The sequence below is a fragment of the Mytilus trossulus genome, chromosome 2 (assembly GCF_036588685.1).
Source record: "Mytilus trossulus isolate FHL-02 chromosome 2, PNRI_Mtr1.1.1.hap1, whole genome shotgun sequence".
Taxonomy (NCBI): domain Eukaryota; kingdom Metazoa; phylum Mollusca; class Bivalvia; order Mytilida; family Mytilidae; genus Mytilus; species Mytilus trossulus.
The window spans coordinates 2389823-2411875 of NC_086374.1; the positions used below are offsets into that span (position 1 = coordinate 2389823).

The 22053-nt window shown below is 32.4% G+C and overlaps 2 protein-coding genes and 1 long non-coding RNA gene across 3 annotated transcripts; 1 reads left to right on the forward strand and 2 right to left on the reverse strand.

The window, feature by feature from the left end:
* The first annotated feature begins 2491 nt into the window (after window positions 1-2491).
* Window positions 2492-8149, forward strand: LOC134706249 (uncharacterized). The gene is made up of 4 exons (XM_063565016.1): window positions 2492-2632; window positions 4976-5330; window positions 6695-6889; window positions 7518-8149. The coding sequence occupies exons 2-4, from the start codon at window positions 5004-5006 to the stop codon at window positions 7890-7892; spliced, it is 897 nt and encodes a 298-aa protein (XP_063421086.1). The 5' UTR covers window positions 2492-2632; window positions 4976-5003; the 3' UTR covers window positions 7893-8149.
* Window positions 8150-8524: 375 nt separating this feature from the next.
* LOC134706251 (1-deoxyxylulose-5-phosphate synthase YajO-like) lies at window positions 8525-22025 on the reverse strand. Its single transcript, XM_063565018.1, has 8 exons — window positions 21842-22025; window positions 20907-20969; window positions 19487-19672; window positions 17868-18026; window positions 17136-17314; window positions 12624-12675; window positions 9667-9828; window positions 8525-8895 (listed from the first exon to the last, which is right to left on the reverse strand). The coding sequence occupies exons 1-8, from the start codon at window positions 21959-21961 to the stop codon at window positions 8800-8802; spliced, it is 1017 nt and encodes a 338-aa protein (XP_063421088.1). The 5' UTR covers window positions 21962-22025; the 3' UTR covers window positions 8525-8799.
* LOC134706248 (uncharacterized) lies at window positions 13898-16301 on the reverse strand. The gene is made up of 3 exons (XR_010105601.1): window positions 16033-16301; window positions 15213-15281; window positions 13898-14450 (listed from the first exon to the last, which is right to left on the reverse strand). It is a non-coding gene; the product is annotated as an uncharacterized LOC134706248 (long non-coding RNA).
* Window positions 22026-22053: the final 28 nt, after the last annotated feature.

Sequence of the window (22053 nt, forward strand, 5' to 3'; positions counted from 1 at the left end):
TCAAATTTGACTGTTAATCTTGGTAAAAGTGAATTTTGTCAGGCCACTGTTGATTATTTAGGGCATACAGTTGGCCAAGGTCAAGTAAAACCTATAATGGCTAAAGTGGAAGCTATTTCCAAATTTCCTCCTCCTACAAATAGAAAACAACTTATGAGATATTTAGGCATGATTGGATTTTACAGGAAATTTTGTTCAAATTTTGCTACTGTTGTTCAACCATTGACTCATCTTTTACGAAAAGACTCTAAATTTATCTGGAGTGAAAATTGTCAAAACGCTTTTGAAAATAGCAAATCACTTTTAATTAATAGTCCAGTTCTGATTACTCCAGACTTTCAAAAACAATTTAAACTTGCCGTTGATGCAAGCGATGTAGGAATAGGAGCTGTTTTATATCAAGAGACAGATGATAATGTTGAAAAACCTATATCATATTTTTCTAAGAAATTAGATAAACATCAGAAAAATTATTCAACTATTGAAAAAGAGTGTTTTGCAATGTTGTCAGCACTTCAACATTTTGATGTATATTTGAATCCCACTGTATATCCTATTCTTGTTTATACTGATCATAATCCTCTCACCTTCATGCATAAAATGAGAAACAAGAATCAGAGGTTGACTAGGTGGAGTTTATTGTTACAGGAATATGATGTAATTGTAAAACATATTAAGGGTAAAGATAATGTAATAGCTGATGCTTTATCTAGAGCTTATTAAATCACTTTGTATATATTATGTATTTTTGTTCATATTATTCACGATAAGTTTTTGTTACACTAAAACTTCTTTTAAGGGGGGAGGTGTTATGATATTGTAATGATTATGTTTATTTATGTTGGCCTAATTTGTGTTGAATGGCCTGATAGTTGTTTACCAAATTATTATATAACTGTGCAGTTTAGGAATCACTGGAACAATCACAGAATGATTAGAACTTTCTAGAATGATCCTTATAAAAGATGCGTAATTTAAACTTCTACGTTATTCCAGAAACTTCCGTTGTAACTTTCCAGGATTTTCCACAATGTTCCATTATAGAGTGTTCTAGAATTTTCCATGACAACACTATATATACAGACACTAAAGTTAAACTCTCATAATTAAACTTGGACATAGACATTGATAGACATTAGTATTCACAGCATTTGGATTGACACTTTTATTCTACAAACAACATCATACTGGATTGTGACATTAGTAGTGAACATAATATTCAAATTGGATTCCGAAAGATTTCCGGATACAGATAAAGATAACAGATTGGACTCATATTTTGACAGTTAAGTTAACAGTAATATTTGTGTAATACCTTTTGTAAACTTTTGTATATTAAATATTGTTAAATTTTACTATTGATTTGTGTCTTTTGTTGGCTACAATTTAAAGGCGATTTCTGGCCGTAACATGCTTTAGTTAATGAATCTAATAAATGTTTTAGTTAATGAATCTAATAAATGTTTTAGTTAATGAATCTAATAAATGTTTTAAAAACTTAACTGCAGACTGGATGCAATGTAAACTGGAAGAAAAACTAACTCCATTAATAAGTAAAATACAGATACGCAGGTACATAATATTAACAAAATTTTCTTTAAGAGTGTACTAGCTTTTGATTTTCAACAAATCAATCTATTTTTTCCGTATTTTACTTTAAATGGACTTATATTTTCTGCCGGGAAACAACACATTCACTCTGTGGTTAAATTTTTAAAAAGTTTGATAACTTTCATATACTATTTTTAATTTGTACCAAACTTGGACAGAAGCTTGTTTATGATCAAATTTTGTGAATATTTTGTATATCTGTATTTTACTTATGAATGGACTTAGTTTTTCTTCCAGGTACGTAACATAATGTCATTATATCCATATACATGATAAAGTTAAAGTTTTTAAAACATTTTTTAGATTCATAAGCTATTCTGGATTTTTTCCAAACTTGGACAGCTTTTTTCGGAAACTTCTTACAATCAAAAGATAGTATCAAGCGGAATATTTTTATTTATTTTTTCCCTCATTTTTGTTGAGCCTGCAATTTACAGCAAAAGTAGGCGAGACATTGGCTTCCGCGGAACCCTTGCAATTTTTTTATATAAATAAGGCCGTTAGTTTTCTCGTTTGTTTTACATTGTCATATCGGGGCCTGCTATAGCTGAGTGACTATATGGTATGGGCTTTGCTCATTGTTGAAGGCCGTACAGTGACCTATAGATGTTAATGTCTGTGACATTTTGGTCTCTTGTGGACAGTTGTCTCATTGGCAATCATACCACATCTTCTTTTTTATATTCACTTGTTAGTAGGCTATATAGGTGTCAGCATTTTCAATAATTATATTTTATTTGAAAAGCTCCTCGTAACTAAATTCCGCTTGTCTTTTGAGGAGACAAAATCATTAATAACTACCGTTAATTCTTTTTTGGGGGTACATTCTTCAAGCTGAAAAACGGTACTGTTCATAAACAGTCAATAGGAAAAATACATGAATAGTGATATTTATTCTACAACAAAATAAAATTACTTCCCCTTTCTTTATCGATTCTACGTGTGTTGCTGTTACATCAATCCAATCAATGAATATATATATGTGTGTAACGTGAATGTAAACAACATAGGGGTGTTACACGTGAGTTATATTTTAGATATGTATTATCTTACACGGAAATGGTTGTACAATGTTCAGCATATCATGAATATTTATAGCAGAGGCGCTTCCGGATGGACCAGCAATTTTTTCTTAATATTTGAGTGTTATATCTTATGTGGCGCCCCTTTCTATTATTGGGGGGAAAATGCATTATATATGCCACATACAACATATTCACACTTATGTTGCTAATATCGTATGGATAAGAGCAAGAACCAAGACTGAGATCTTTAAATTATAAAAGTGATTATATAGTTAGGCCTACATGTATAATAATTAGTTTATCAAATATCAGCACCAAAACGTAAATTAAAACGGTTAATAAATTAATCTACATGTTCTTGTCAAGTATAATGACACTATGCAAATCCTTTTCAAAGGTATAATTCACATTAAAATAAAATATACCATCTATTACAGGTACGTATAGCGAATGTCAAGTTTTGCAATTTTTGGTAAAACGACAAACATTCTTGCCCCCCCCCCCCCAAAAACCCCATTCTTCTGCCTTCAAAATACCAGTCTTCAACACACAGGTGTTATACCCCCATAGTATTATCGTACTTTGAATGAAAACTATCAACTAACTAACTAACTAACTAATTTTATTCAGTATAAAATCCAGTACAAAAGGATCATCGCTGAAACACATAAACATATATATACTAGAACACACCCGTGTTATTGCGGGTCCGTGACTAAATTTAAGTATATAACTATGCGCAAGCATTAATTTAGTATTAGTATTGTCATCTGATAAAGTCATGCCGATTATAAGATTCACAGTATTCTCTACTTTCAAATCTAAATCTGTCTGTTTGAATCCTGAATACATCGTTTGGTGGTGCGCCTGTCAGATGCGGAACGTATAAATAAGGTAATCGGTAACAGGTGAAAATATTATTGGTATCGGTATCGGACTCGACCCGGAACTTCTTAATTATTGGCAATATTAATTACGTGGAAAACAAAAGAGCCTGGAGTGGTGTCATTTTTCATCTACACCTTTGTACTATATTAGTTACATATAAAGTTGAATTCTTTGATTCGTCGTTTTTACGTGATGACGGCTGACAAATTGGACCTCGTAATTTTAGTATTATAGATAAAACTGACGAGGAAAAGGTAACACACGGCCACCGAAAGCTTTACTATTTGTAGAGCCCAGGTGGTGGTGTGGTCTAGCGGGACGGCTGCAGTGCAGGCGATTTGTTGTCACGATATTACAGTAGCATGGGTTCGAATCCCGGCGAGGGAAGAAAAAAAAATTTCCGAAAGCAAATTTAAAGATCTAACATTGTTGGGTTGATGTTTAGACGAGTTGTATATATAAAAACATATAAAACAGAACAGCCAACAATTTTGACACTTATAACAAGCAATAGACAAAACTAACACTTCATTTCAAATGTACAAACAAGCAAACTTCTACTCTATAAACAATATCGTTTTATAAATGTTAATGATATTAATTGCTCTCAAAATGATTATAATGACATGAATGAGAAAGTGGGTAAAAGTTGATACTTTTTTCCAAGTGAGGCAAACTTTAGAGCATCTCGAATAAAAAGACAGTTACGTAGGGATATGACTCAGTTAAAGGGTCATTGAATAGCCAAATACATCTACGGTTAATGGGCAATTTAAGAAAGGTTGGTGATAAATTATGTCAGCCAGTATTGAAGTACGATTATTAAGCTCATGATACCCTCGGGTACTTATACTATAGTCAACCAGCAGTAGTCCGTTCCAATCCAGTGCTGTGAAGAATGAAAAAAAAATTCACTCGTCCAAAACGCTTTTCCAGATCTATTACTGTCAAGTAGGTATAACTAGCGATTGGCGCGTATCATAAAATGAATTGATTAAAAACTCCTAACTGAGTGAGACCCCCTATACCCCCTACCCTCTACTATCACATTTACAACTACATTTAACATTTCGACGTACGAAGGCTTATAGCCGTAAAGGGCTAGGGCAGAAGAATATTTTTGATGAATTTACCTCTCATTTTCATCTGTTGCTACGTATGCTTAATCTTTCCACTTTCAAAGTGTATACAACTGTTCCCAATGTTTTGTTTTTACTCCTGTGTAATGCAAAATTATTCATGTTCAGCTCTTACCAGGCTATTCATGTTCAAAACCCTCCTGCAACACGCACCGACCATCAAATGAATGTCCCCTTTATTAGAAATCTTTTCTTTGTTAAAAGGTCATGATAGCTGTTTTTTTCCAATAAAAAAAAATCGTATTCTTTCTGAGACTACTTTCAATGTGTCTTCTTGTTTGATTCATGTGTGCTGTGTCTTTCTCATTGCAGGATTGACATGTGATTACAACTAAGTTCTATGATGAAGTCTGCGACTTACTACAACAAGACTCGGATAATAATCGGTATTATCTGTCTTTCATGTGCTATTCTCCTACTTATATGGATGTTACCTAGGTCGACAGAACCAGTGTATACACACTTTGAAGGAAACCCCCATGATGAGGAAATAATGACAAGACTGAACCGTGAAAAAGTTAGAATGGATAACGAACAGATGGTCCGCATAATACGGGAACATTTTATAGAGCCGCCATCTACACTTCCATATCGACTTGATAATCCTGAAAAGTTGGATTTCTCCAGTGGTCAGGCTCCATTTGTTGACAACCGACTCGGTTTTATGGTAAGATAAGAAAGGTTAAGTTCCAGACATTTCTATAGTCTAAGCCAAATATAATAACTGTCTACTCTACGTACGTTTGTACTAGAGCAGATCGTACTCTACGTACGTTTGTACTAGAGCATATCGTACTCTACGTACGTTTGTACTAGAGCATATTGACATATTTAAGTTATCATCCAAGGTTGAAGCAAACATTATAAAATGCCTTGGCCAAATATCGTTTTCTATGTCGTGTATACTGGAGTTTGTTTTCTGATCTTTTTCGGGTCAAGATTGCATAAAATGCAACCAAAACCCTATGGTACCAACTTGATATCTAAATCTTCTCAAGGGTTATCACTACATTTGAGATGCACGAAATATAGTGCATTGATCATAACATTCTAGATTGCCTAACAAAGTAATTTTAACACACTATTTTGTATGTAAATATAAGAATGTTTAAAATATTTACAATATGATGAAAATAAACGCAATATTTCGCTAGACCAACTAGCTTTATCAAGCGTGCATCTATCCAGGTGAAATCGGATGTAGATGATAAGAAACTTTTGCAGCTCAATGTATATGTTGAACTTAGCTGCCTTAAAAATAAGAAAATTTTGCAGCTCAATGTCTATGTTGAATTTGGATTGAGCTGCCTTGAAAATAAAAAAAAATTGCAGCTCCATGTATATGTTGCTCTTGGATTAAGCTGCCTTAAAAATACATAATTGGTAGTTGAAATTAGCAACGTCCATTGGCCGATATTACGGGATAAAAAGGACACATATATCTTATCTATGAACATTTCCAGAAATTAATCAATGAAATAATTATATGCTCAGCTATTCAAGATATAAAATGATGCTCAACTTGTCAAGAAAGTCACGTAACTTTTGTTAGGTCCATGGATATAATATCTGTTCTAAAAATATCAACGATGATCTTTAAAAACTGAAGTTATCTTCCTATATCCCGAATTAAAGTTGAACCAACTTCAACCAAATGTTTACAGTCGATTTTATTGAGTGTGAAACCAAAGGTAACATCTTTGGTTAGCTTGCTTGTTAGCTGAACCATGAAGTAGTTGTTAACTCAGATTTACTAGTCTACCCTCCTTTAAGAGTAGACTAGTCCAGCAGATAACCATTCTATCTGTCTGTTGGACTAGGCTACTTCGAAAGAAGGATAGTATACCTGACCTTATAATGACTTCACGGTTCAGGTAACAAGCAAGCTAACCAAAGATATTACCTTTGGCTACACACCCGGTGATATCGGCTGTAATCCAAAACCATATTTCATGTTACTTCCACTGATTAATTTTTTATTCAAACTGATTACAGTGTTCATGGTATTTTATGTGTTTGAATAATTTGCAGGAAGGTGGATTTTACATAGAATGTGGTGCTTTGAATGGAGAAAGAAGATCAAACACACTATTCTTTGAACGCCACAGAAAATGGAATGGATTGTTAATAGAGGCTGACCCTTCTAATTATGCCAAACTTCAAAGAAAACAGAGGAAAGCTTTTACGATGAATGCTTGTTTAAACCCGTACCCATATCCTGCAAAGGTAAATTAATAAAAGAAATCTAAGCACATAGTAAGAGAAAAAAATCATGCTGCATGAAGGGCTACAGCCTACTGGTCATTTTGGTTATACCAACTTAACAGAGAAAAATTTATGAAAAAATCTTGTAATGAAACTTTCAATTTCACTATTTATCCTGAAAAGCTATAAATTTGTGCATGCCATTTTATTGAGACAAGGATTAGTAAATGTCGACTTGAATCAATTAATAAATTTGAAATAATCACTTCATCAGTGGTTAATGTAGACAGTAGTTCTTCTGAACTGATTGTCTCATGATCAGACTGGCTGATGATCTAGCAAACAAGGAAGATAAACAACTGATACAAAGCACGAAATAAAAAGCATCAGGGTCATGGAGAAACTTTCCATCATATCAACATGTACTGTGTTTACTGGGCCATGCAGTTTAATTTCAAAATTTGTTTATCTATTTTAATAAATCAACAGAAATATATGCGAGATACAAATGTATGTACATTTAACTCTATATTTGCACTTCTTACTCTTAAATAGGTGATGAATTTCTGTTGTATTATTATTTTTGCCATACCATAAGTCTGTACAATAAAAGTTGTTTTTCACTTGTTCCATTATAATTCTGTTTCAGCTCAATTTCAACAAAGCATCTAACATGGGGCGAGTGGTTCATGATTTAACAGTACAGAACTGGTTGAAGCAATGGAAACTTCAAGAAAACATGATAGAGGTCCAATGTTTCCCGCTTTACTCGATACTTCTCTCTCTCAATCAGACAACGGTGGATTTTTTTAGTCTGGATGTGGAAGGTGATGAACTGAGAGTCCTGAAAACTATTCCTTTTGACAAAGTTGATATCAAAATGATAACTGTGGAATATATAAACCAACCAGGCAGTGTTGGTGATTTAAACAAGTTCATGGTGGAGAAAGGATATGAACCATTGATAAAGATGCATAAGGACGACGGAACAGTGACTGATGTTATATACAGGAAAAAGTCTTGATGTGAAGGTCTGATTTATAGTGAAGATACAAGTTTATTCATTAGAGAAAACATTGCAGAAAAGCCTCCACCAATGAGAGAAAGGACAGTGAAAATATTCCAGGCCAATGTATTTCTTATACATGTGTTCTATATTATAGGTGCTCATAATTTTTCAACTTTTTGAATATTTTTATGGAATAAGATTTATAAGCATTAAGTGTGACATCATTAAAAGTTTTTTTTTATTAATTTTATTAATAAACTTGTTTAATTCTTGTTTGCCACTATAGTATTTTCAGACCAATTGACAGTTGTTCTCCTGCAGTGTGGGTCCTCTTGGACATAGTACATTGTACTTAACTTATTTAACTATTCATTACTGCTACATGTTTGCATTTAATTTCATACACGTGCATCCAACTGTCAATGCCTTTGCTGCTGCTTGATAACAGGAATACCAAATTTAATGGACAGAGTACAAGAGACAAACCATAGTGCAGTCTTGTTATTCAAATTCTCCATTTGAGAAATTCATGGATGTGTGAAAATCTGCAAATGTGTTAACACCAAAAGAATATAGATTGATAACTGTAAACCAGAAAACAGTATTTTTGTAAAGCAATGCACTGGATAAAAGTCAAACATAAATCATTTGTGGATATATTAGTTTTTATTCCTTAACTTATTTTCTAAATATTGAATCATAAAATATGATTACTCCCAAAGTAATAAAAATGTTTAAATTAAGTTACCCTATAAAGGTTCCTCAGAAACTATATGAATAATATCATAACACAATTATTGCCGATGTGCTACAAACTACTGAGTAAATGCTATCATCCCATTACAAAACTTTATAAAAATTACTATAAAAATATATAACAATCTTTGCTGAATTTTCCACAATGTGTTTGATTGCTAAGTATTCATTCACATCTATCAGGATGTGCCCATTGGTCCAAAACTTTTCCTATCTTCAATTTGATTGGATCTGTGGCAGCACATAATTCTCTAACAACACTCTAAATAGAATAAGAAACAATATGTGAATTAATGAGGAAAACAAGTAATAAAGATTTAAGAGATGTGCCATGAGCCATCGCTTTTTCGAAGAATAAAGTTACTCCTCAATCATCAATGTCAAATCAGAAATTTAAAACAAACCTAAATGGAGGTTTTTACAATATATATAAACCAGTCACATGAAAACATTGTCCTTTAACTTGAAAATCACCTTTTTTATGAATAAAACCCAATACTTCAGAAATATAAAATCTAAAATTCATAAAATCACAAGGCAGTTCATGTCAATATATATTAACAATTTACCAAAATTTCAAGAAAACTGCTCTGACAAAGCATTTTTAAATGTGAAAAACTGGAAAATCCACTATCTCAAAGTATAAAACTCCATAACTTGGAAATGCTACATCCAAAATTAATGAAAATCAACAGGGAATTCACTTCATAGATATAAACAATTCATCAAAGTCTGGCTACAGTGTTTTTGAGTTATTGAGTTAATGAAAAGCATAAGTTTATTATTTTTTTATAGTGTTTGCAAGGAAACTACATAAGGAGACATGTTCCAATCAACCAAGGACCATAACTCCTGATCAGCAAAAGTGAAAATCCTCGACATCAATTTGAAACTTTAACTCTATATTTTCACCAATAAAAAACAATTCACAATTAGAATACTGGTAGCATTAATTAAACAGTTCATAAGTTGACATCCACCAACCTGTGTTTTAATCCCAAATCAATAACTGTCTAAATATTTTTAAACTTACATCAGATAATGTAGGTATTTGGGTATTATCTACAATCTGTTCAGGTGAGCTAGCTCCCACTATATATGACTGGACATTTTCCTGTTGAACCAACCAGGCTAAAGATGCTTTGGCCATGGTCACATCGGCTCTCTTGCATATATCTCTTATCTTATCTAAAGCCTGAAACAAGATTTATACTGGACATTAATAAATAATACTAGAGATGCTTTGGACCTGGTCACATTGGCTCTTTTACATATATCTCTAATCTTATCTAAAGCCTGAAACAAGATTAAAACTTTGTATTGAAGATAGAGCTCATATAAATGATGGACATAGTCAGACAAATTGTAATGGTAGACTTGTGCTACTTATTTGTGTGTAGTTCTAAATATGGCCATGTGTTCACTGGTAAACGGACAAAAAGTCACAGAACATAAAGTCACAAATTTGTTAGGACAAAAAATCACTTTTTGTCTGTGACTTTTTGTCCGTGACATTTTGTCCTGCGACTTTCTGTCCTACATTCGTGTTCAATTGCTCTTCAAAATATTTTCTTTTTTGTCATGGTGTTATCAGTTTGTTTTGTATATGAGTTTGATTGTCCTTTTGGTATTTATTAGATTTATACGACCGCAGAGGTTGAACCCTGAACGGTTGGGACAAGTATGGACACAACATTCAAGCTGGATACAGCTCTAAATTTGGATTGTGATTAAATAGTTGACACAGCATAGGTTTCTGACACAGAATGAATGTGGTCTTATGAACTTAAAATTTTTGTTTTGCCTTTGAGCAATTCACTATGCTGTTGAATATTAATCCTCTCAAAAAAATGGTTGAAGACATTTCTTTTTATTTATGAAATTTCAAATGAGAAAAAATGAATTCCCCCCCCCCCCCCCAATTTTTTTTCTCACACCCCCCTATCATTTATTCCAAAACTAATCACAATTCAAATTTCTAATGGAGTTTGCAACAATAATTACTCATTTAAATACATCATAAAATATTAAAATGTAAAAATGTGCTTGTTATCACTGAATGGTAAAGATTGTCTTAATTTATTAGTTGGAAGTAAAAGTGAATATACATTGTATATTGTATAAAACAATGATTTTAGTTGATTCAACTACCTATTCTTGACAAAGAAAGAAAACTCCAATTGAAATTCTTGCTATTGCACAATATTGTGCAATTAGATATTTCTTGCTATTGAGCAATACTGTGCAATTGAAAATACTTGCTATTACACAATACTGTGCAATTGAAGATTTCTTGCTATTGTGCAATACTGTGCAATTGGAAATTTCTTGTTATTGCTGAGTACTGTGCAATTGAAAATTTCTTGCTATTGCAATTATTGCACAATACTTAATATAATAATTTTAGATCCTGATTTGGACCAACTTGAAAATTGGGCCCAAAATAAAAAATCTAAGTACATGTTTGGATTCAGCATATCAAAGAACCCCAAGAATTAAATTTTTGTTAAAATCAAACAATGTTTAATTTTGGACCCCGATTTGGGCCAACTTGAAAACTGGGCCAATAATCAAAAATCTAAGTACATTTTTAGATTCAGCATATCAAAGAACCCCAAGGTTTCAATTTTTGTTAAAATCAAACTAAGTTTAATTTTGGACCCTTTGGACTTTAATGTAGACCAATTTGAAAACAGGACCAAAAATCAAGAATCTACATACACAGTTAGATTTGGCATATCAAAGAACCCCATTTATTCAATTTTTGATAAAATTTTGGACCCTGATTTGGACCAACTTGAAAACTGGGCCAATAATAAAAAATTTAAGTTCATTTTTAGATTCAGCATATCAAAGAACCCCAAGGATTCAATTTTTGTCAAAATCAAACTAAGTTTAATTTTGGACCCTATGGACCTTAATGTAGACCAATTTGAAAACAAGACCAAAAATTAAGAATCTACATACACAGTTAGATTCGGCATATCAAAGAACCCCAATTATTCAATTTTTGATGAAATCAAACAAAGTTTAATTTTGGACCCTTTGGGCCCCTTATTCCTAAACTGTTAGGACCAAAACTCCCAAAATTAATACCAACCTTCCTTTTATGGTCATAAACCTTGTGTTTAAATTTCATAGATTTCTATTTACTTATACTAAAGTTATGGTACGAAAACAAAACAAAAATGCTTATTTGGACCCCTTTTTGGCCCCTAATTCCTAAACTGTAAGGACCAAAACTCCCAAAATCAATACCAATCTTCCTTTAGTGGTCATACACCTTCTGATTAAATTTCATAGATTTCCATTCACTAATACTAAAGTTGTGGTGCAAAAAAGTTGATTCAACTACTATTATATACAAAGAAAAATAACTCCAATTGATTTTTATTTACTTAAAAACCAAGAAAAATGCTTCTTTGGACCCCTTTTTGGCCCCTAATTTCTAAACTGTTAAAACAAAAAGTCCCAAAATCAATCCCAACCTTCCTTTTGTGGTTATAAACCTTGTGTCAAAATTTCATAGATTTCTATTTACTTAAACTAAAGTTACTGTGTGAAAAAAAAGAATATGCTTATTTGGGCCCTTTTGGCCCCTAATTCCTAAAATGTTGGGATCAAAACTCCCAAAATCAATCCCAACCTTCCTTTTGTGGTCATAAACCTTGTGTTAAAATTTCATAGATTTCTATTCCCTTTTACTAAAGTTAGAGTGTGAAAACTGAAAGTATTCGGATGACGACGCCAACGTGATAGCAAAATACGACGAAAATTTTTCAAATTTTGAGGTTGTATAAAAATAAACAAAATACATCTATTACATGTATTAAAGAACTGTATAAATTTTGAAGCAAGCTGTACAACCTTTCATGAACTGGAAACACATTTATGTCTGAAACAAATATGCTGGATTGGGGATCAGCTGTGAATAAAGTGTTGTGTTTTCTCAGATGTTTTCCATTGAAATTTGACATTTAAAATCATTACCTCAAAAACTTCTTTCTCTGCTCCTGGTTGACCATGTCTAGATATATCACAACTGCAACAGATATAAAAGGACTTTTCAATAAAAGTATCAGATAGTACAACTAGTATTGGAAAGATTTAAATGGGTGTAAAGTAACATAAGGTGTTGTCAAGACATTAGTGTTTACCTTGCATCAAAATAAATTGGGAATGTGAAGAAAAAGACATAGTTCCATGTACATGATGTATTTTTTACTTTATTTCCATTTAAAAGCCCATGGTCAATGTTATAAAATGACAAGAGTGCACATGCTGAAATGTCTCGCCTTATTTACTAATCATTGATATAATGTTGATTGTCCTAAGTATAAAGCTTTATTACAACTGTCACATAAACTTAACATTAACCAAGATATCTAAACAAAGACCAATGAACCATGAAAATGAGGTCAAGGTCAGATGAACCATGCCAGGCAGACATGTACAGCTAACAATGCTTCCACACATTAAATATAGTCGACCTATTACTTATAGTTTAAGAAAAATAGACCAAAACACAAAAACTTAACACTGTGCAATGAACCGTGAAACTAGTCATTGTCAAATAAAATGCGCAGGACTGACATATAGATCATAAAATATTTCCATACACCAAATATAGTTGACCTTTGGCATATAATATTAGATAAAAAGACCAAAACTCAAAAACTTACCTATAACCACTGAACCATGAAAATGAGGTCAAGGTCAAATTACATCTGGCCGCTAGACATATACACCTTACAAGCATTCCATACAACAAATATAGTAGACCTATTGCATAAAGAATAAGAAAAACAGACCACAACACAAACACTGAACCATGAAAATGAGGTCAAGGTCAAATGACATCTGCCCGCTAGACATGTACATCTTACACGCATTCCATACAACAAATATAGTAGACCTATTGCATAAAGTATAAGAGAAACAGACAAAAACACAAAAAACTTAACTATAACCACTGAACCATGAAAATGAGGTCAAGGTCAGATGACACCTGCAAGTTGGACATGTACACCTTACAGTCCTTCCATACACCGAATATACTAGCCCTATTGCTTATAGTATCTGAGATATGGACTTGACCACCAAAACTTAACCTTCTTCACTGATCCATGAAATGAGGTCGAGGTGAAGTGAAAACTGTCTGACAGGCACGAGGACCTTGCAAGGTACGCACATACCATGTATAATAATCCTATTCCTTATAATAAGAGAGAATTCAACATTACAAAAATTCTAAACTTTTTTTTCAAGTGGCTCAATATCTTTAATTGTTTTTCCATAGGCGATAATGGTAACGTTTTTTCCTGTAGCTCAGTCCATATCGTAAACTTGGATATGTATGATAGCTCGTTTCGAAGCTGTGACATTTTCACATATGTGATTAAATTTTCGGGGTACGAAGTGAGATTACTTTTTCCGTAAATTAGCAAACCCCGAACATCCTTTTGTGATGCGGCTCCTTGTGGTAAAATATCCCCTTTTTAACACAATAAGTTCTTTGAAAATTTAATACTTTGAACACATTCAATAGCTCCATAGTTTTTACACATTTATTCTATGTTCCTCTACTTTCTTAATCACCACAAATAATTAAGTTCAGTCATTTGTTAAAAATAGAAACATGTCCAATATCACTACACAGAGATTTTTTCTTTACACGTGACTTTTGAGTTCCTCATTTCAAGGCGCATTAGGGATGTTGTCCCATATTGCAATCCATAGTTCTGATTTTTCCAAATATTTTTATGTGATCTTCATCGGTATGACATTCTGAATAAATCTGTGTATTTTTGTCCATTTCTGAAAAAAAATAAAGTTGTTTCAGCACTATAAGACAATGACACTTTTATCGCTATATTTATTTATTTTGAATACAAAGCGTATGCATAATTAATTTCTTACAGTATACCTTCACTAGTCAAAAGAAGGACAAAACATCTGAATGTAACCTTAAATTACAACACACAGACCCTGTTAAAGCATTCAATAAAATTTTCTGGTGCCTAAAAGTGCATTTTGACAGAGAAATTATGCAAAAATGAAGATTTCATAAAAAAACCACCAAAATACTTAATTATTCTAGCCAGTGGAAACCTGGTATTTTATACTGTAGAAACCACTATAAACTACTGTAAAAGTCATTTGAATCATATAATTAGAGTGCAATGAAGTGCAAATTTTCAAAACTTGTTCTTTCACATAATTGTATTTGAGAAAAAATGTTTTTTACATGTATTTCAGTGAAAATCTTTTATCAGTGAGATATCGGCAAGAGGTTTTAAAGGAAACGTTGTGACATCACACGTAATATGGCGTCATTAAATAACGACATATCAAAATAATGCTAATTATAGTTTGCAGTGTTACATGAGGAACAGTTGCCGCAAGGTTTAACTTGAAATATGGAGTCGAAAAGATCAGTAACCAAGCATTTTCATTTAATGCCAAGACCATAGCAACAGTTTTCATATCAGCATATTTTTAACATACCGACTGTAATTTGAATACATAAATACCATAAATAAACAATTTAGAGCTTGCCAAATAAAACAAAATGCCTACCAGTTATTCAGGACCTTTTATAACCTCTAGTTTGTCATCTCAGGTTAAAAAGTAATGATATGTCTGGAACTGAAATAAGACAAAAAAAATACTCAGGCTGTGTTATTATTTGGTTTAAATACATAAGTATTATTGAGAGAGCAAAAATCAAATTCTTGAACGTTATATCGCAAAGAAAGAAAAATGCTTCTCCCTTGTGGCTTATCAACCTTCATTTAAATCTTTTATATTAGAAGCAACGAGTGGTAGTTAACTAACTTAATAGTTGAAAAGGTGCAGCAATATTGTTTTCGAAAGGTTTGTTGACCCTCCCCCTTTTTCACTGAGAAAAGACAATATCTTGTGATTTGCTAGTGTGCATTACAAATAATAATTCATGATTTCTTTAATACATGTACATGTTTGTCTGTTTATTAACTGCATATGATATCTACTGACTGACCATGGGTCAAATTATTGGATAAAAGCACATGATGATGATGTATTTCACTTTACTCGTATGGAGTGTGTTATCTCCCTTGATTATCAGTTATTCCTGTAAACCGGAGTGATAATTACATAACAAAGACTGTATTGTGTCATGTTTACTTACAGATAAAACTATTATGTTAGTTCATGCCTTTTTCAATTCATAAACAAATTCCTTTCGGATCTCTCGGGGGTGTAAACAAAGTTAGAATTGTGCCTAAAAAAAGTGTTCAGCCCCGTGCCTGCAATGCTTTCTAAAAGCGAAACATTCATTGAGTATCTGCTGGTATTTATCTATAATGGTTATCTGAAATCATCTGGGATATCTAGGTATAAATAAAAAAATACTTACCATCATTTTCACAATTTTCCCGGGTGTACAAGGTGAAATCATCCATAGATCACTCTGGAAACTTCTGATTTATCTTTTTGTAAATTGGCTCAATATCTTTAATTGTTTTTCCATAGGCGATAATGGTAACGTTTTTTCCTGTAGCTCAGTCCATATCGTAAACTTGGATATGTATGATAGCTCGTTTCGAAGCTGTGACATTTTCACATATGTGATTAAATTTTCGGGGTACGAAGTGAGATTACTTTTTCTGAAATTAGCAAACCCCGAACATCCTTTTGTGATGCGGCTCCTTGTGGTTAAATATCCCCTTTTTAACACAATAAGTTCTTTGAAAATTTAATACTTTGAACACATTCAATAGCTCCATAGTTTTTACACATTTATTCTATGTTCCTCTACTTTCTTAATCACCACAAATAATTAAGTTCAGTCATTTGTTAAAAATAGAAACATGTCCAATATCACTACACAGAGATTTTTTCTTTACACGTGACTTTTGAGTTCCTCATTTCAAGGCGCATTAGGGATGTTGTCCCAAGTGGTCACTGAACCATGAAATGAGGATAAGGACATTGGACATGAGACTGACGGAAACTTCGTAACATGAGTCATCTATATACAAAGTATGAAGCATCCAGGTCTTCCAGCTTCTAAAATATAAAGCTTTTAAGAAGTTAGCTAACACCGCCGCCTGATCACTATCCCTATGTTGAGCTTTCTGCAACAAAAGTTGCAGGCTCGACAAAAACCCTATTGAAGAATTCAAATTTAGAAAAACTTCACCTTGGGACCAGACAACACTGATAATTATCTCATACACTATATGGCCATTTGCAAACTATTTTTTTCTCAGGATTTTTTCACTGTGTTGAAGACCCATTGGTGGCCTTCAGTTGTGGCCTTCAGTTGTCTTTTACTCTTTGGTCATGTTGTTGTCTCTTTGAAATATTCCCCGTTTCCATTCTCAATTTAATGTGTTTTTGGGTCACTCATTGATTTTTTTATATTTGAAATCTTTGATTAGTTATTCTATAAATATTAATAAAAAAAAATAGGATTCTAAAAAAATCTAGCTGCAAAATGTGTGACTTGATGCTGACCTTTCTTTTGAGAAGAGTTTTCCTCTCTTCCTTCCAACAGGAACATCTTCAGGTTTAGCAAATCTCCCTGAAAGTAATCCTTGTTGTAAGGGCGAGTAGGCTAGAATACCAACACCATTCTCTTTACAGATTGGTAACACCTCAAATTCAGCTGATCTCCACAACAAGTTGTAACCCATCTGTTAGTAGACATGTTACTATTTAGTATCAATTATACACTAGTGTATAGGTCAAGATTTAGAATATTTCAATTAGTTCTTACGCAAACTATTATAAAAGAATGTAAACAAACGTACACTGGAGAGTTAGTAATATTATAACTTGTTCCTTTAGAACATATGCCAGAAATGTAGAGATTTTATGTACACTTTCAACATATTTGTTTTCATTTACACATGCCATTTGAAATTCCAGTTTAAACCTACACTAGTTTCAAATTATTTTTTTGTGATTATGACTTATTTTAACACTTGTGTGAAATCTTTATTAACTAAGCAATTTTAACTTCTATTTGATGATGGAAAACAAGTTTTCCAAAACTTTACCACAAAAATCGCTCACAATTTGAAATTTAGTTTCATAAGATGTTTTCTTGCTGTTACAAAATTTTCTATATTTTTTTTTTATCTGAATACTTGTGGCAAGAAGGGGTGAGGACAATGTACCAGTGTGAACTATACAAGGCTGATTACGGTATTAGTTCTTTGAGTTTTATTTGCACATTTCTCTTACCTGGTTAGTGACAGGTTTACCACCAGCCTCCAGTAATTGTTTCATATTCTTAGGACCATAGTTTGATACTCCGTAATATCTTATCCTTCCTAAAGCCTTCTGTCTCTCTAATTCCTTCACACCAGCTGCAGGGTCAGACATAAAACTAGGAAAATGAACCTGAATATCAAATATCATAATGTTAAATAGAATTTTATAATAAGACACTTCCCATTAATATACCATCAAAAATAACAGCTTAACTTAGCATATGTACATCATTTGTTCAGAATTGTAAGGTTTCATACTTTTCAATCATTTTATTCTTTAAAATGTGAAGTGTTATATGCTATTTTAGACTTAACCTATATATAATTTCCAATTCCGGTACTTGTTAACATCATCATTTCCTTTATTCTATTCCAGTTCACTGTCTAGAGATTTCTGCATTTAAATATTTCAGTTCTTTGTTGCTTGTTTATGAAAATATTACCGTTATTATAACCAGGTTTAAAATAAGATGATGTGGAAGTATAACTATTGAGACAACTAGAGTGTGTCTTTCGCATTGTTTAAGGTCATTCTGTTGCCTTTAAATATTTACATTCACTTAATTGGAACTTTGGTGGATAGTTGTATCATTGTCAATTATACCACATATCCTTGTTTCTGTATATAAATACAAATATGGTGAAAGTGATGCCATCCAAATTAGATTGTAAACTACGGTTGATGGTAGAAAGCGTTATGTACCAATAGTTATGTATAAGCATGATAAGTTTTAGAACATTTAGTTGTGGTAAAGTACAGTGTGGAAATTCATTATTTTCTCCATTTATAAAGGGACATAACTCTATAACTCTAAAAGTGAAGACACCCACAATTCAACATGATGAATATTCTGACAACCCTGATCCAAATTTTATCAGTGTTTGGTGGTAATAAGCATTTTGAATAAGTTCACTCTACAACAGTGAAATTTTGTTATCCAATTTTTTTCAATTTTAATCTGTTATGGTGGTGTTAAGTAATGGATATATATATCCTTGTTTAAAAACATTTGGTTGAGGCAAAATAAAGTAAGAGAACACAAACAAATTTTAGGACTAATGGACCTTAATGTGACCTTCACCTACCAGCAAGGGCATACAAACAGTAACAAATATTGAAATAATAAAAATGCTTGTAAGCACTGAAGGGTAAAGAAGGCTTTACTTTATCAGTGGGAAGTAAAGTACAAAGTGAGAGGTTTAGTGCTATAAAACCAGGGTTAATCCACCATTTTCTACATTTGAAAATGCCTGTACCAAGTCAAGAATATCACAATTGTTGTCCATTCATTTTTGATGTGTTATGTCATTTGATTTTGCAATGTGAGTAGGGACTTTCTGATTTGATTTTGCTCTGAGTTCAGTATTTTTGTGATTTTACTTTTTGTATAAAGCTTTGGTAAAGATATCAAGTCAGTACCATAGACTTTTGATTGCATTTCATGTAATCTTTACCCAAAACCTATTGAATAACAGACATCTGACTTAGGACAAGCACATACAGAATGTGTCAGACTTTACCTATGTCTTGTGAACATGGATATTTACTGAGTTATATCAAGCCAGTTCATTCCTAATTTATATTAATACCTGTAATAAATCTAGGTAGTCTGTTTCTAGTTTACGTAAACATTTTGTGATTGCTTCGTCTATCTGCTCTGCAGTATATGACGGTGTATCAACTCCTTGTCTGAATCCAAACTTTGAGGCAATAATAGCATTCTGTCTACGCCCCTTTAAACATTTCCCAAGGACTTCCTCTGATCCACCATATCCCTACACATAAAAAAGTTCTTTATATATACATGAAACATAATATGTGCCACTGAAAAATGGAGAATGTAAGTGTTATGTTGTCTTTTAATAATACAGAATGTCTTTAAACTGCTATTATATTTGTCCTGATGAGGTTTTTATTCACTGTCTTTGTTTTTATCAAGTTCTGGCTTTGCAGAGATTATTCAAAATAAGATAAAATTGAGAATGGAAATGGGGAATGTGTCAAAGAGACAACAACCCGACCAAATAAAAAAACAACAGCAGAAGGTCACCAACAGGTCTTCAATGTAGCGAGAAATTCCCGCACCCGGAGGCGTCCTTCAGCTGAATGTAAAATAATACTTTTGTTCCTTCAAACGTGATTGGCTTAGTAAATTCATATATGACCTTCCTTCAAACGTGATTGGCTTAGTAAATTCATATATGACCTAACTGTAAACCATTGGAATGAATTAAGTAACATAAGGAATATTCTCCTCACAAAAATCCTCCTTCCCTTATTTGTAAGAAACCAAATAAACAAAAGTATATTGATATATAGATAGAATAACAAGATCAAGGCCTGCATGTATTAAACAACATACATGTACGACATAGATTTTTAGACCTGTCTACTTTAAGTACAATATTTGCATACCCTGTAATATTTTAGGTAGAATACCTCATATTCTGTAGGCTTTTCATAAATTAACTTTCTCAAGTTTATTTTATAATGTATACCAATAAAAGTTGTCTAGTTGTTAGGCATTAATTATATTATTTTAGGTAAATAATAAAATATTTTCTTTGTCACAGCATTTCACAGGAACTGATGTTTAGCATGTTTAGTGGTTGTTGTTTTATTATGTGGTTCATAAGTGTTTCTCTTTTCTATATTTTTTTAAAATAAATTAAACCTTTGGTTTTCCTGTTTGAAAGGTTTAACAATAGCATGACTAGTCATTCGTTGGGCCTTTTTAGCTTGCTGTTCAGTGTGAACTAAGGCTCAGTGTTGAAGACTGTATATTGACCTATAATCATGTTAATGGTTTACTTTTACAAAGTGTGGCTTAGATGGAGAGTTGTCTCATTGACATAATACCACATCTTTTTATATCTAATTAAGGAAACATTATATTTTTCTATCAAACATATCCCATGTTTCTCTCTGCATATCTTTTACTTAAAAGATAACAAAAGAAGTTTAAACATACCTATGATATTTTCTCTAGTTAAAATAATTTAAACCTACCTCAGCTGTGTCAAAGAAGTTAACTCCAACTTCAAAACATTTATCCACAATAGCTTTAGATACCTGACAAAAAATAGCAGTAATTGTTCAATAAGGCATGAGCAGTGCTAACTTAATAAAATAACATTTCTCTGCTTTTCAACAGAATTATCCCTCTCCTCAACCCCTTTTAATTCTCTGTATATAACTGATACAGTGTGTGTTTATTTTCAATCATTTGACTATGACACATTTATTTTTAATTTCTTCAGTTGAATTTAACCATTTATACATATACGATCATATACATTATAATACAGATGGAATTGTTTGATTGAATGATTGATTTGATTGATTGATTATAGGTTGCTTAATATCAAGTGGCATAAACTTTTCTAATATTTTAACACACAGAGATTACACTTGACTTCATCATGTTCATCTAAAGGAAATGTAGAAGAAGCCTTGAAGTACAGAACCAAACATGCTTCTAAATCATAAAAAAAAATCCTATTTCAAGTTGTGGCCTATATAATCATGTCCACTATTCCTTGTTCATTTTATGCTACAGAAAAAGTCATGCATTATTTAGCTACTCAAACATAGGAAATAACACCGGTTTTGTTTTTATTATTTTTTTGGGGATGAAAATATAAAGTGTTGCTTTGTTTCAATTGACAAAGCTTAAATTTTTGGTTTCACTAAATAATTATAGCTTATGTTAACACTATCAGCTAATAGTGCAGCAGATACTACAACAGTACAAGACAAGACATCAACCAGCAACTGTACAGATGGACAGCAAAAGCTAATATAAAACTGGGTCAAGTGTGTCCTCCTTAAATTGGGTCAGAATTTGTGTTATATAAAATAATAGATAAGCCTTATCAAAAGAATGGATTTTTATGATAAATATTTTTCAGTTACACGTTAATTTTCAGTCCTTAGAATCCTACCTCCTCTGGCTGGGCATCCCATGAAGGATTTGCCTTATTCGCATTGAACTGCCAACACCCTAAACATAGTCTAGATACGTTTAAATCGGTACCGGGGAGTAACACTCTAGCAGCTGACATTTTTTGCTTGTGGATGAAGTTGCTCTGGTTCCCTAAACGAATGATTCGCCGTAAGCATGGTATAAAGATTTCTTTTAGGGTCCCAGGGTAAA

Bases quoted from the DNA above. Each gene is read 5' to 3' on its own strand.
- LOC134706249 (XM_063565016.1), top strand. From the start codon at position 5,004: ATGATGAAGTCTGCGACTTACTACAACAAGACTCGGATAATAATCGGT. The intron at 5,331-6,694 runs GTAAGATAAGAA...AATAATTTGCAG, and splicing joins ACAACCGACTCGGTTTTATG to GAAGGTGGATTTTACATAGA. The intron at 6,890-7,517 runs GTAAATTAATAA...ATTCTGTTTCAG, and splicing joins CGTACCCATATCCTGCAAAG to CTCAATTTCAACAAAGCATC.
- LOC134706251 (XM_063565018.1), bottom strand. From the start codon at position 21,961: ATGTCAGCTGCTAGAGTGTTACTCCCCGGTACCGATTTAAACGTATCT. The intron at 17,315-17,867 runs GTAAGAGAAATG...GTCTACTAACAG, and splicing joins GTAAACCTGTCACTAACCAG to ATGGGTTACAACTTGTTGTG. The intron at 9,829-12,623 runs GTAATGATTTTA...ATCTTGTTTCAG, and splicing joins CAGAGAAAGAAGTTTTTGAG to GCTTTAGATAAGATAAGAGA.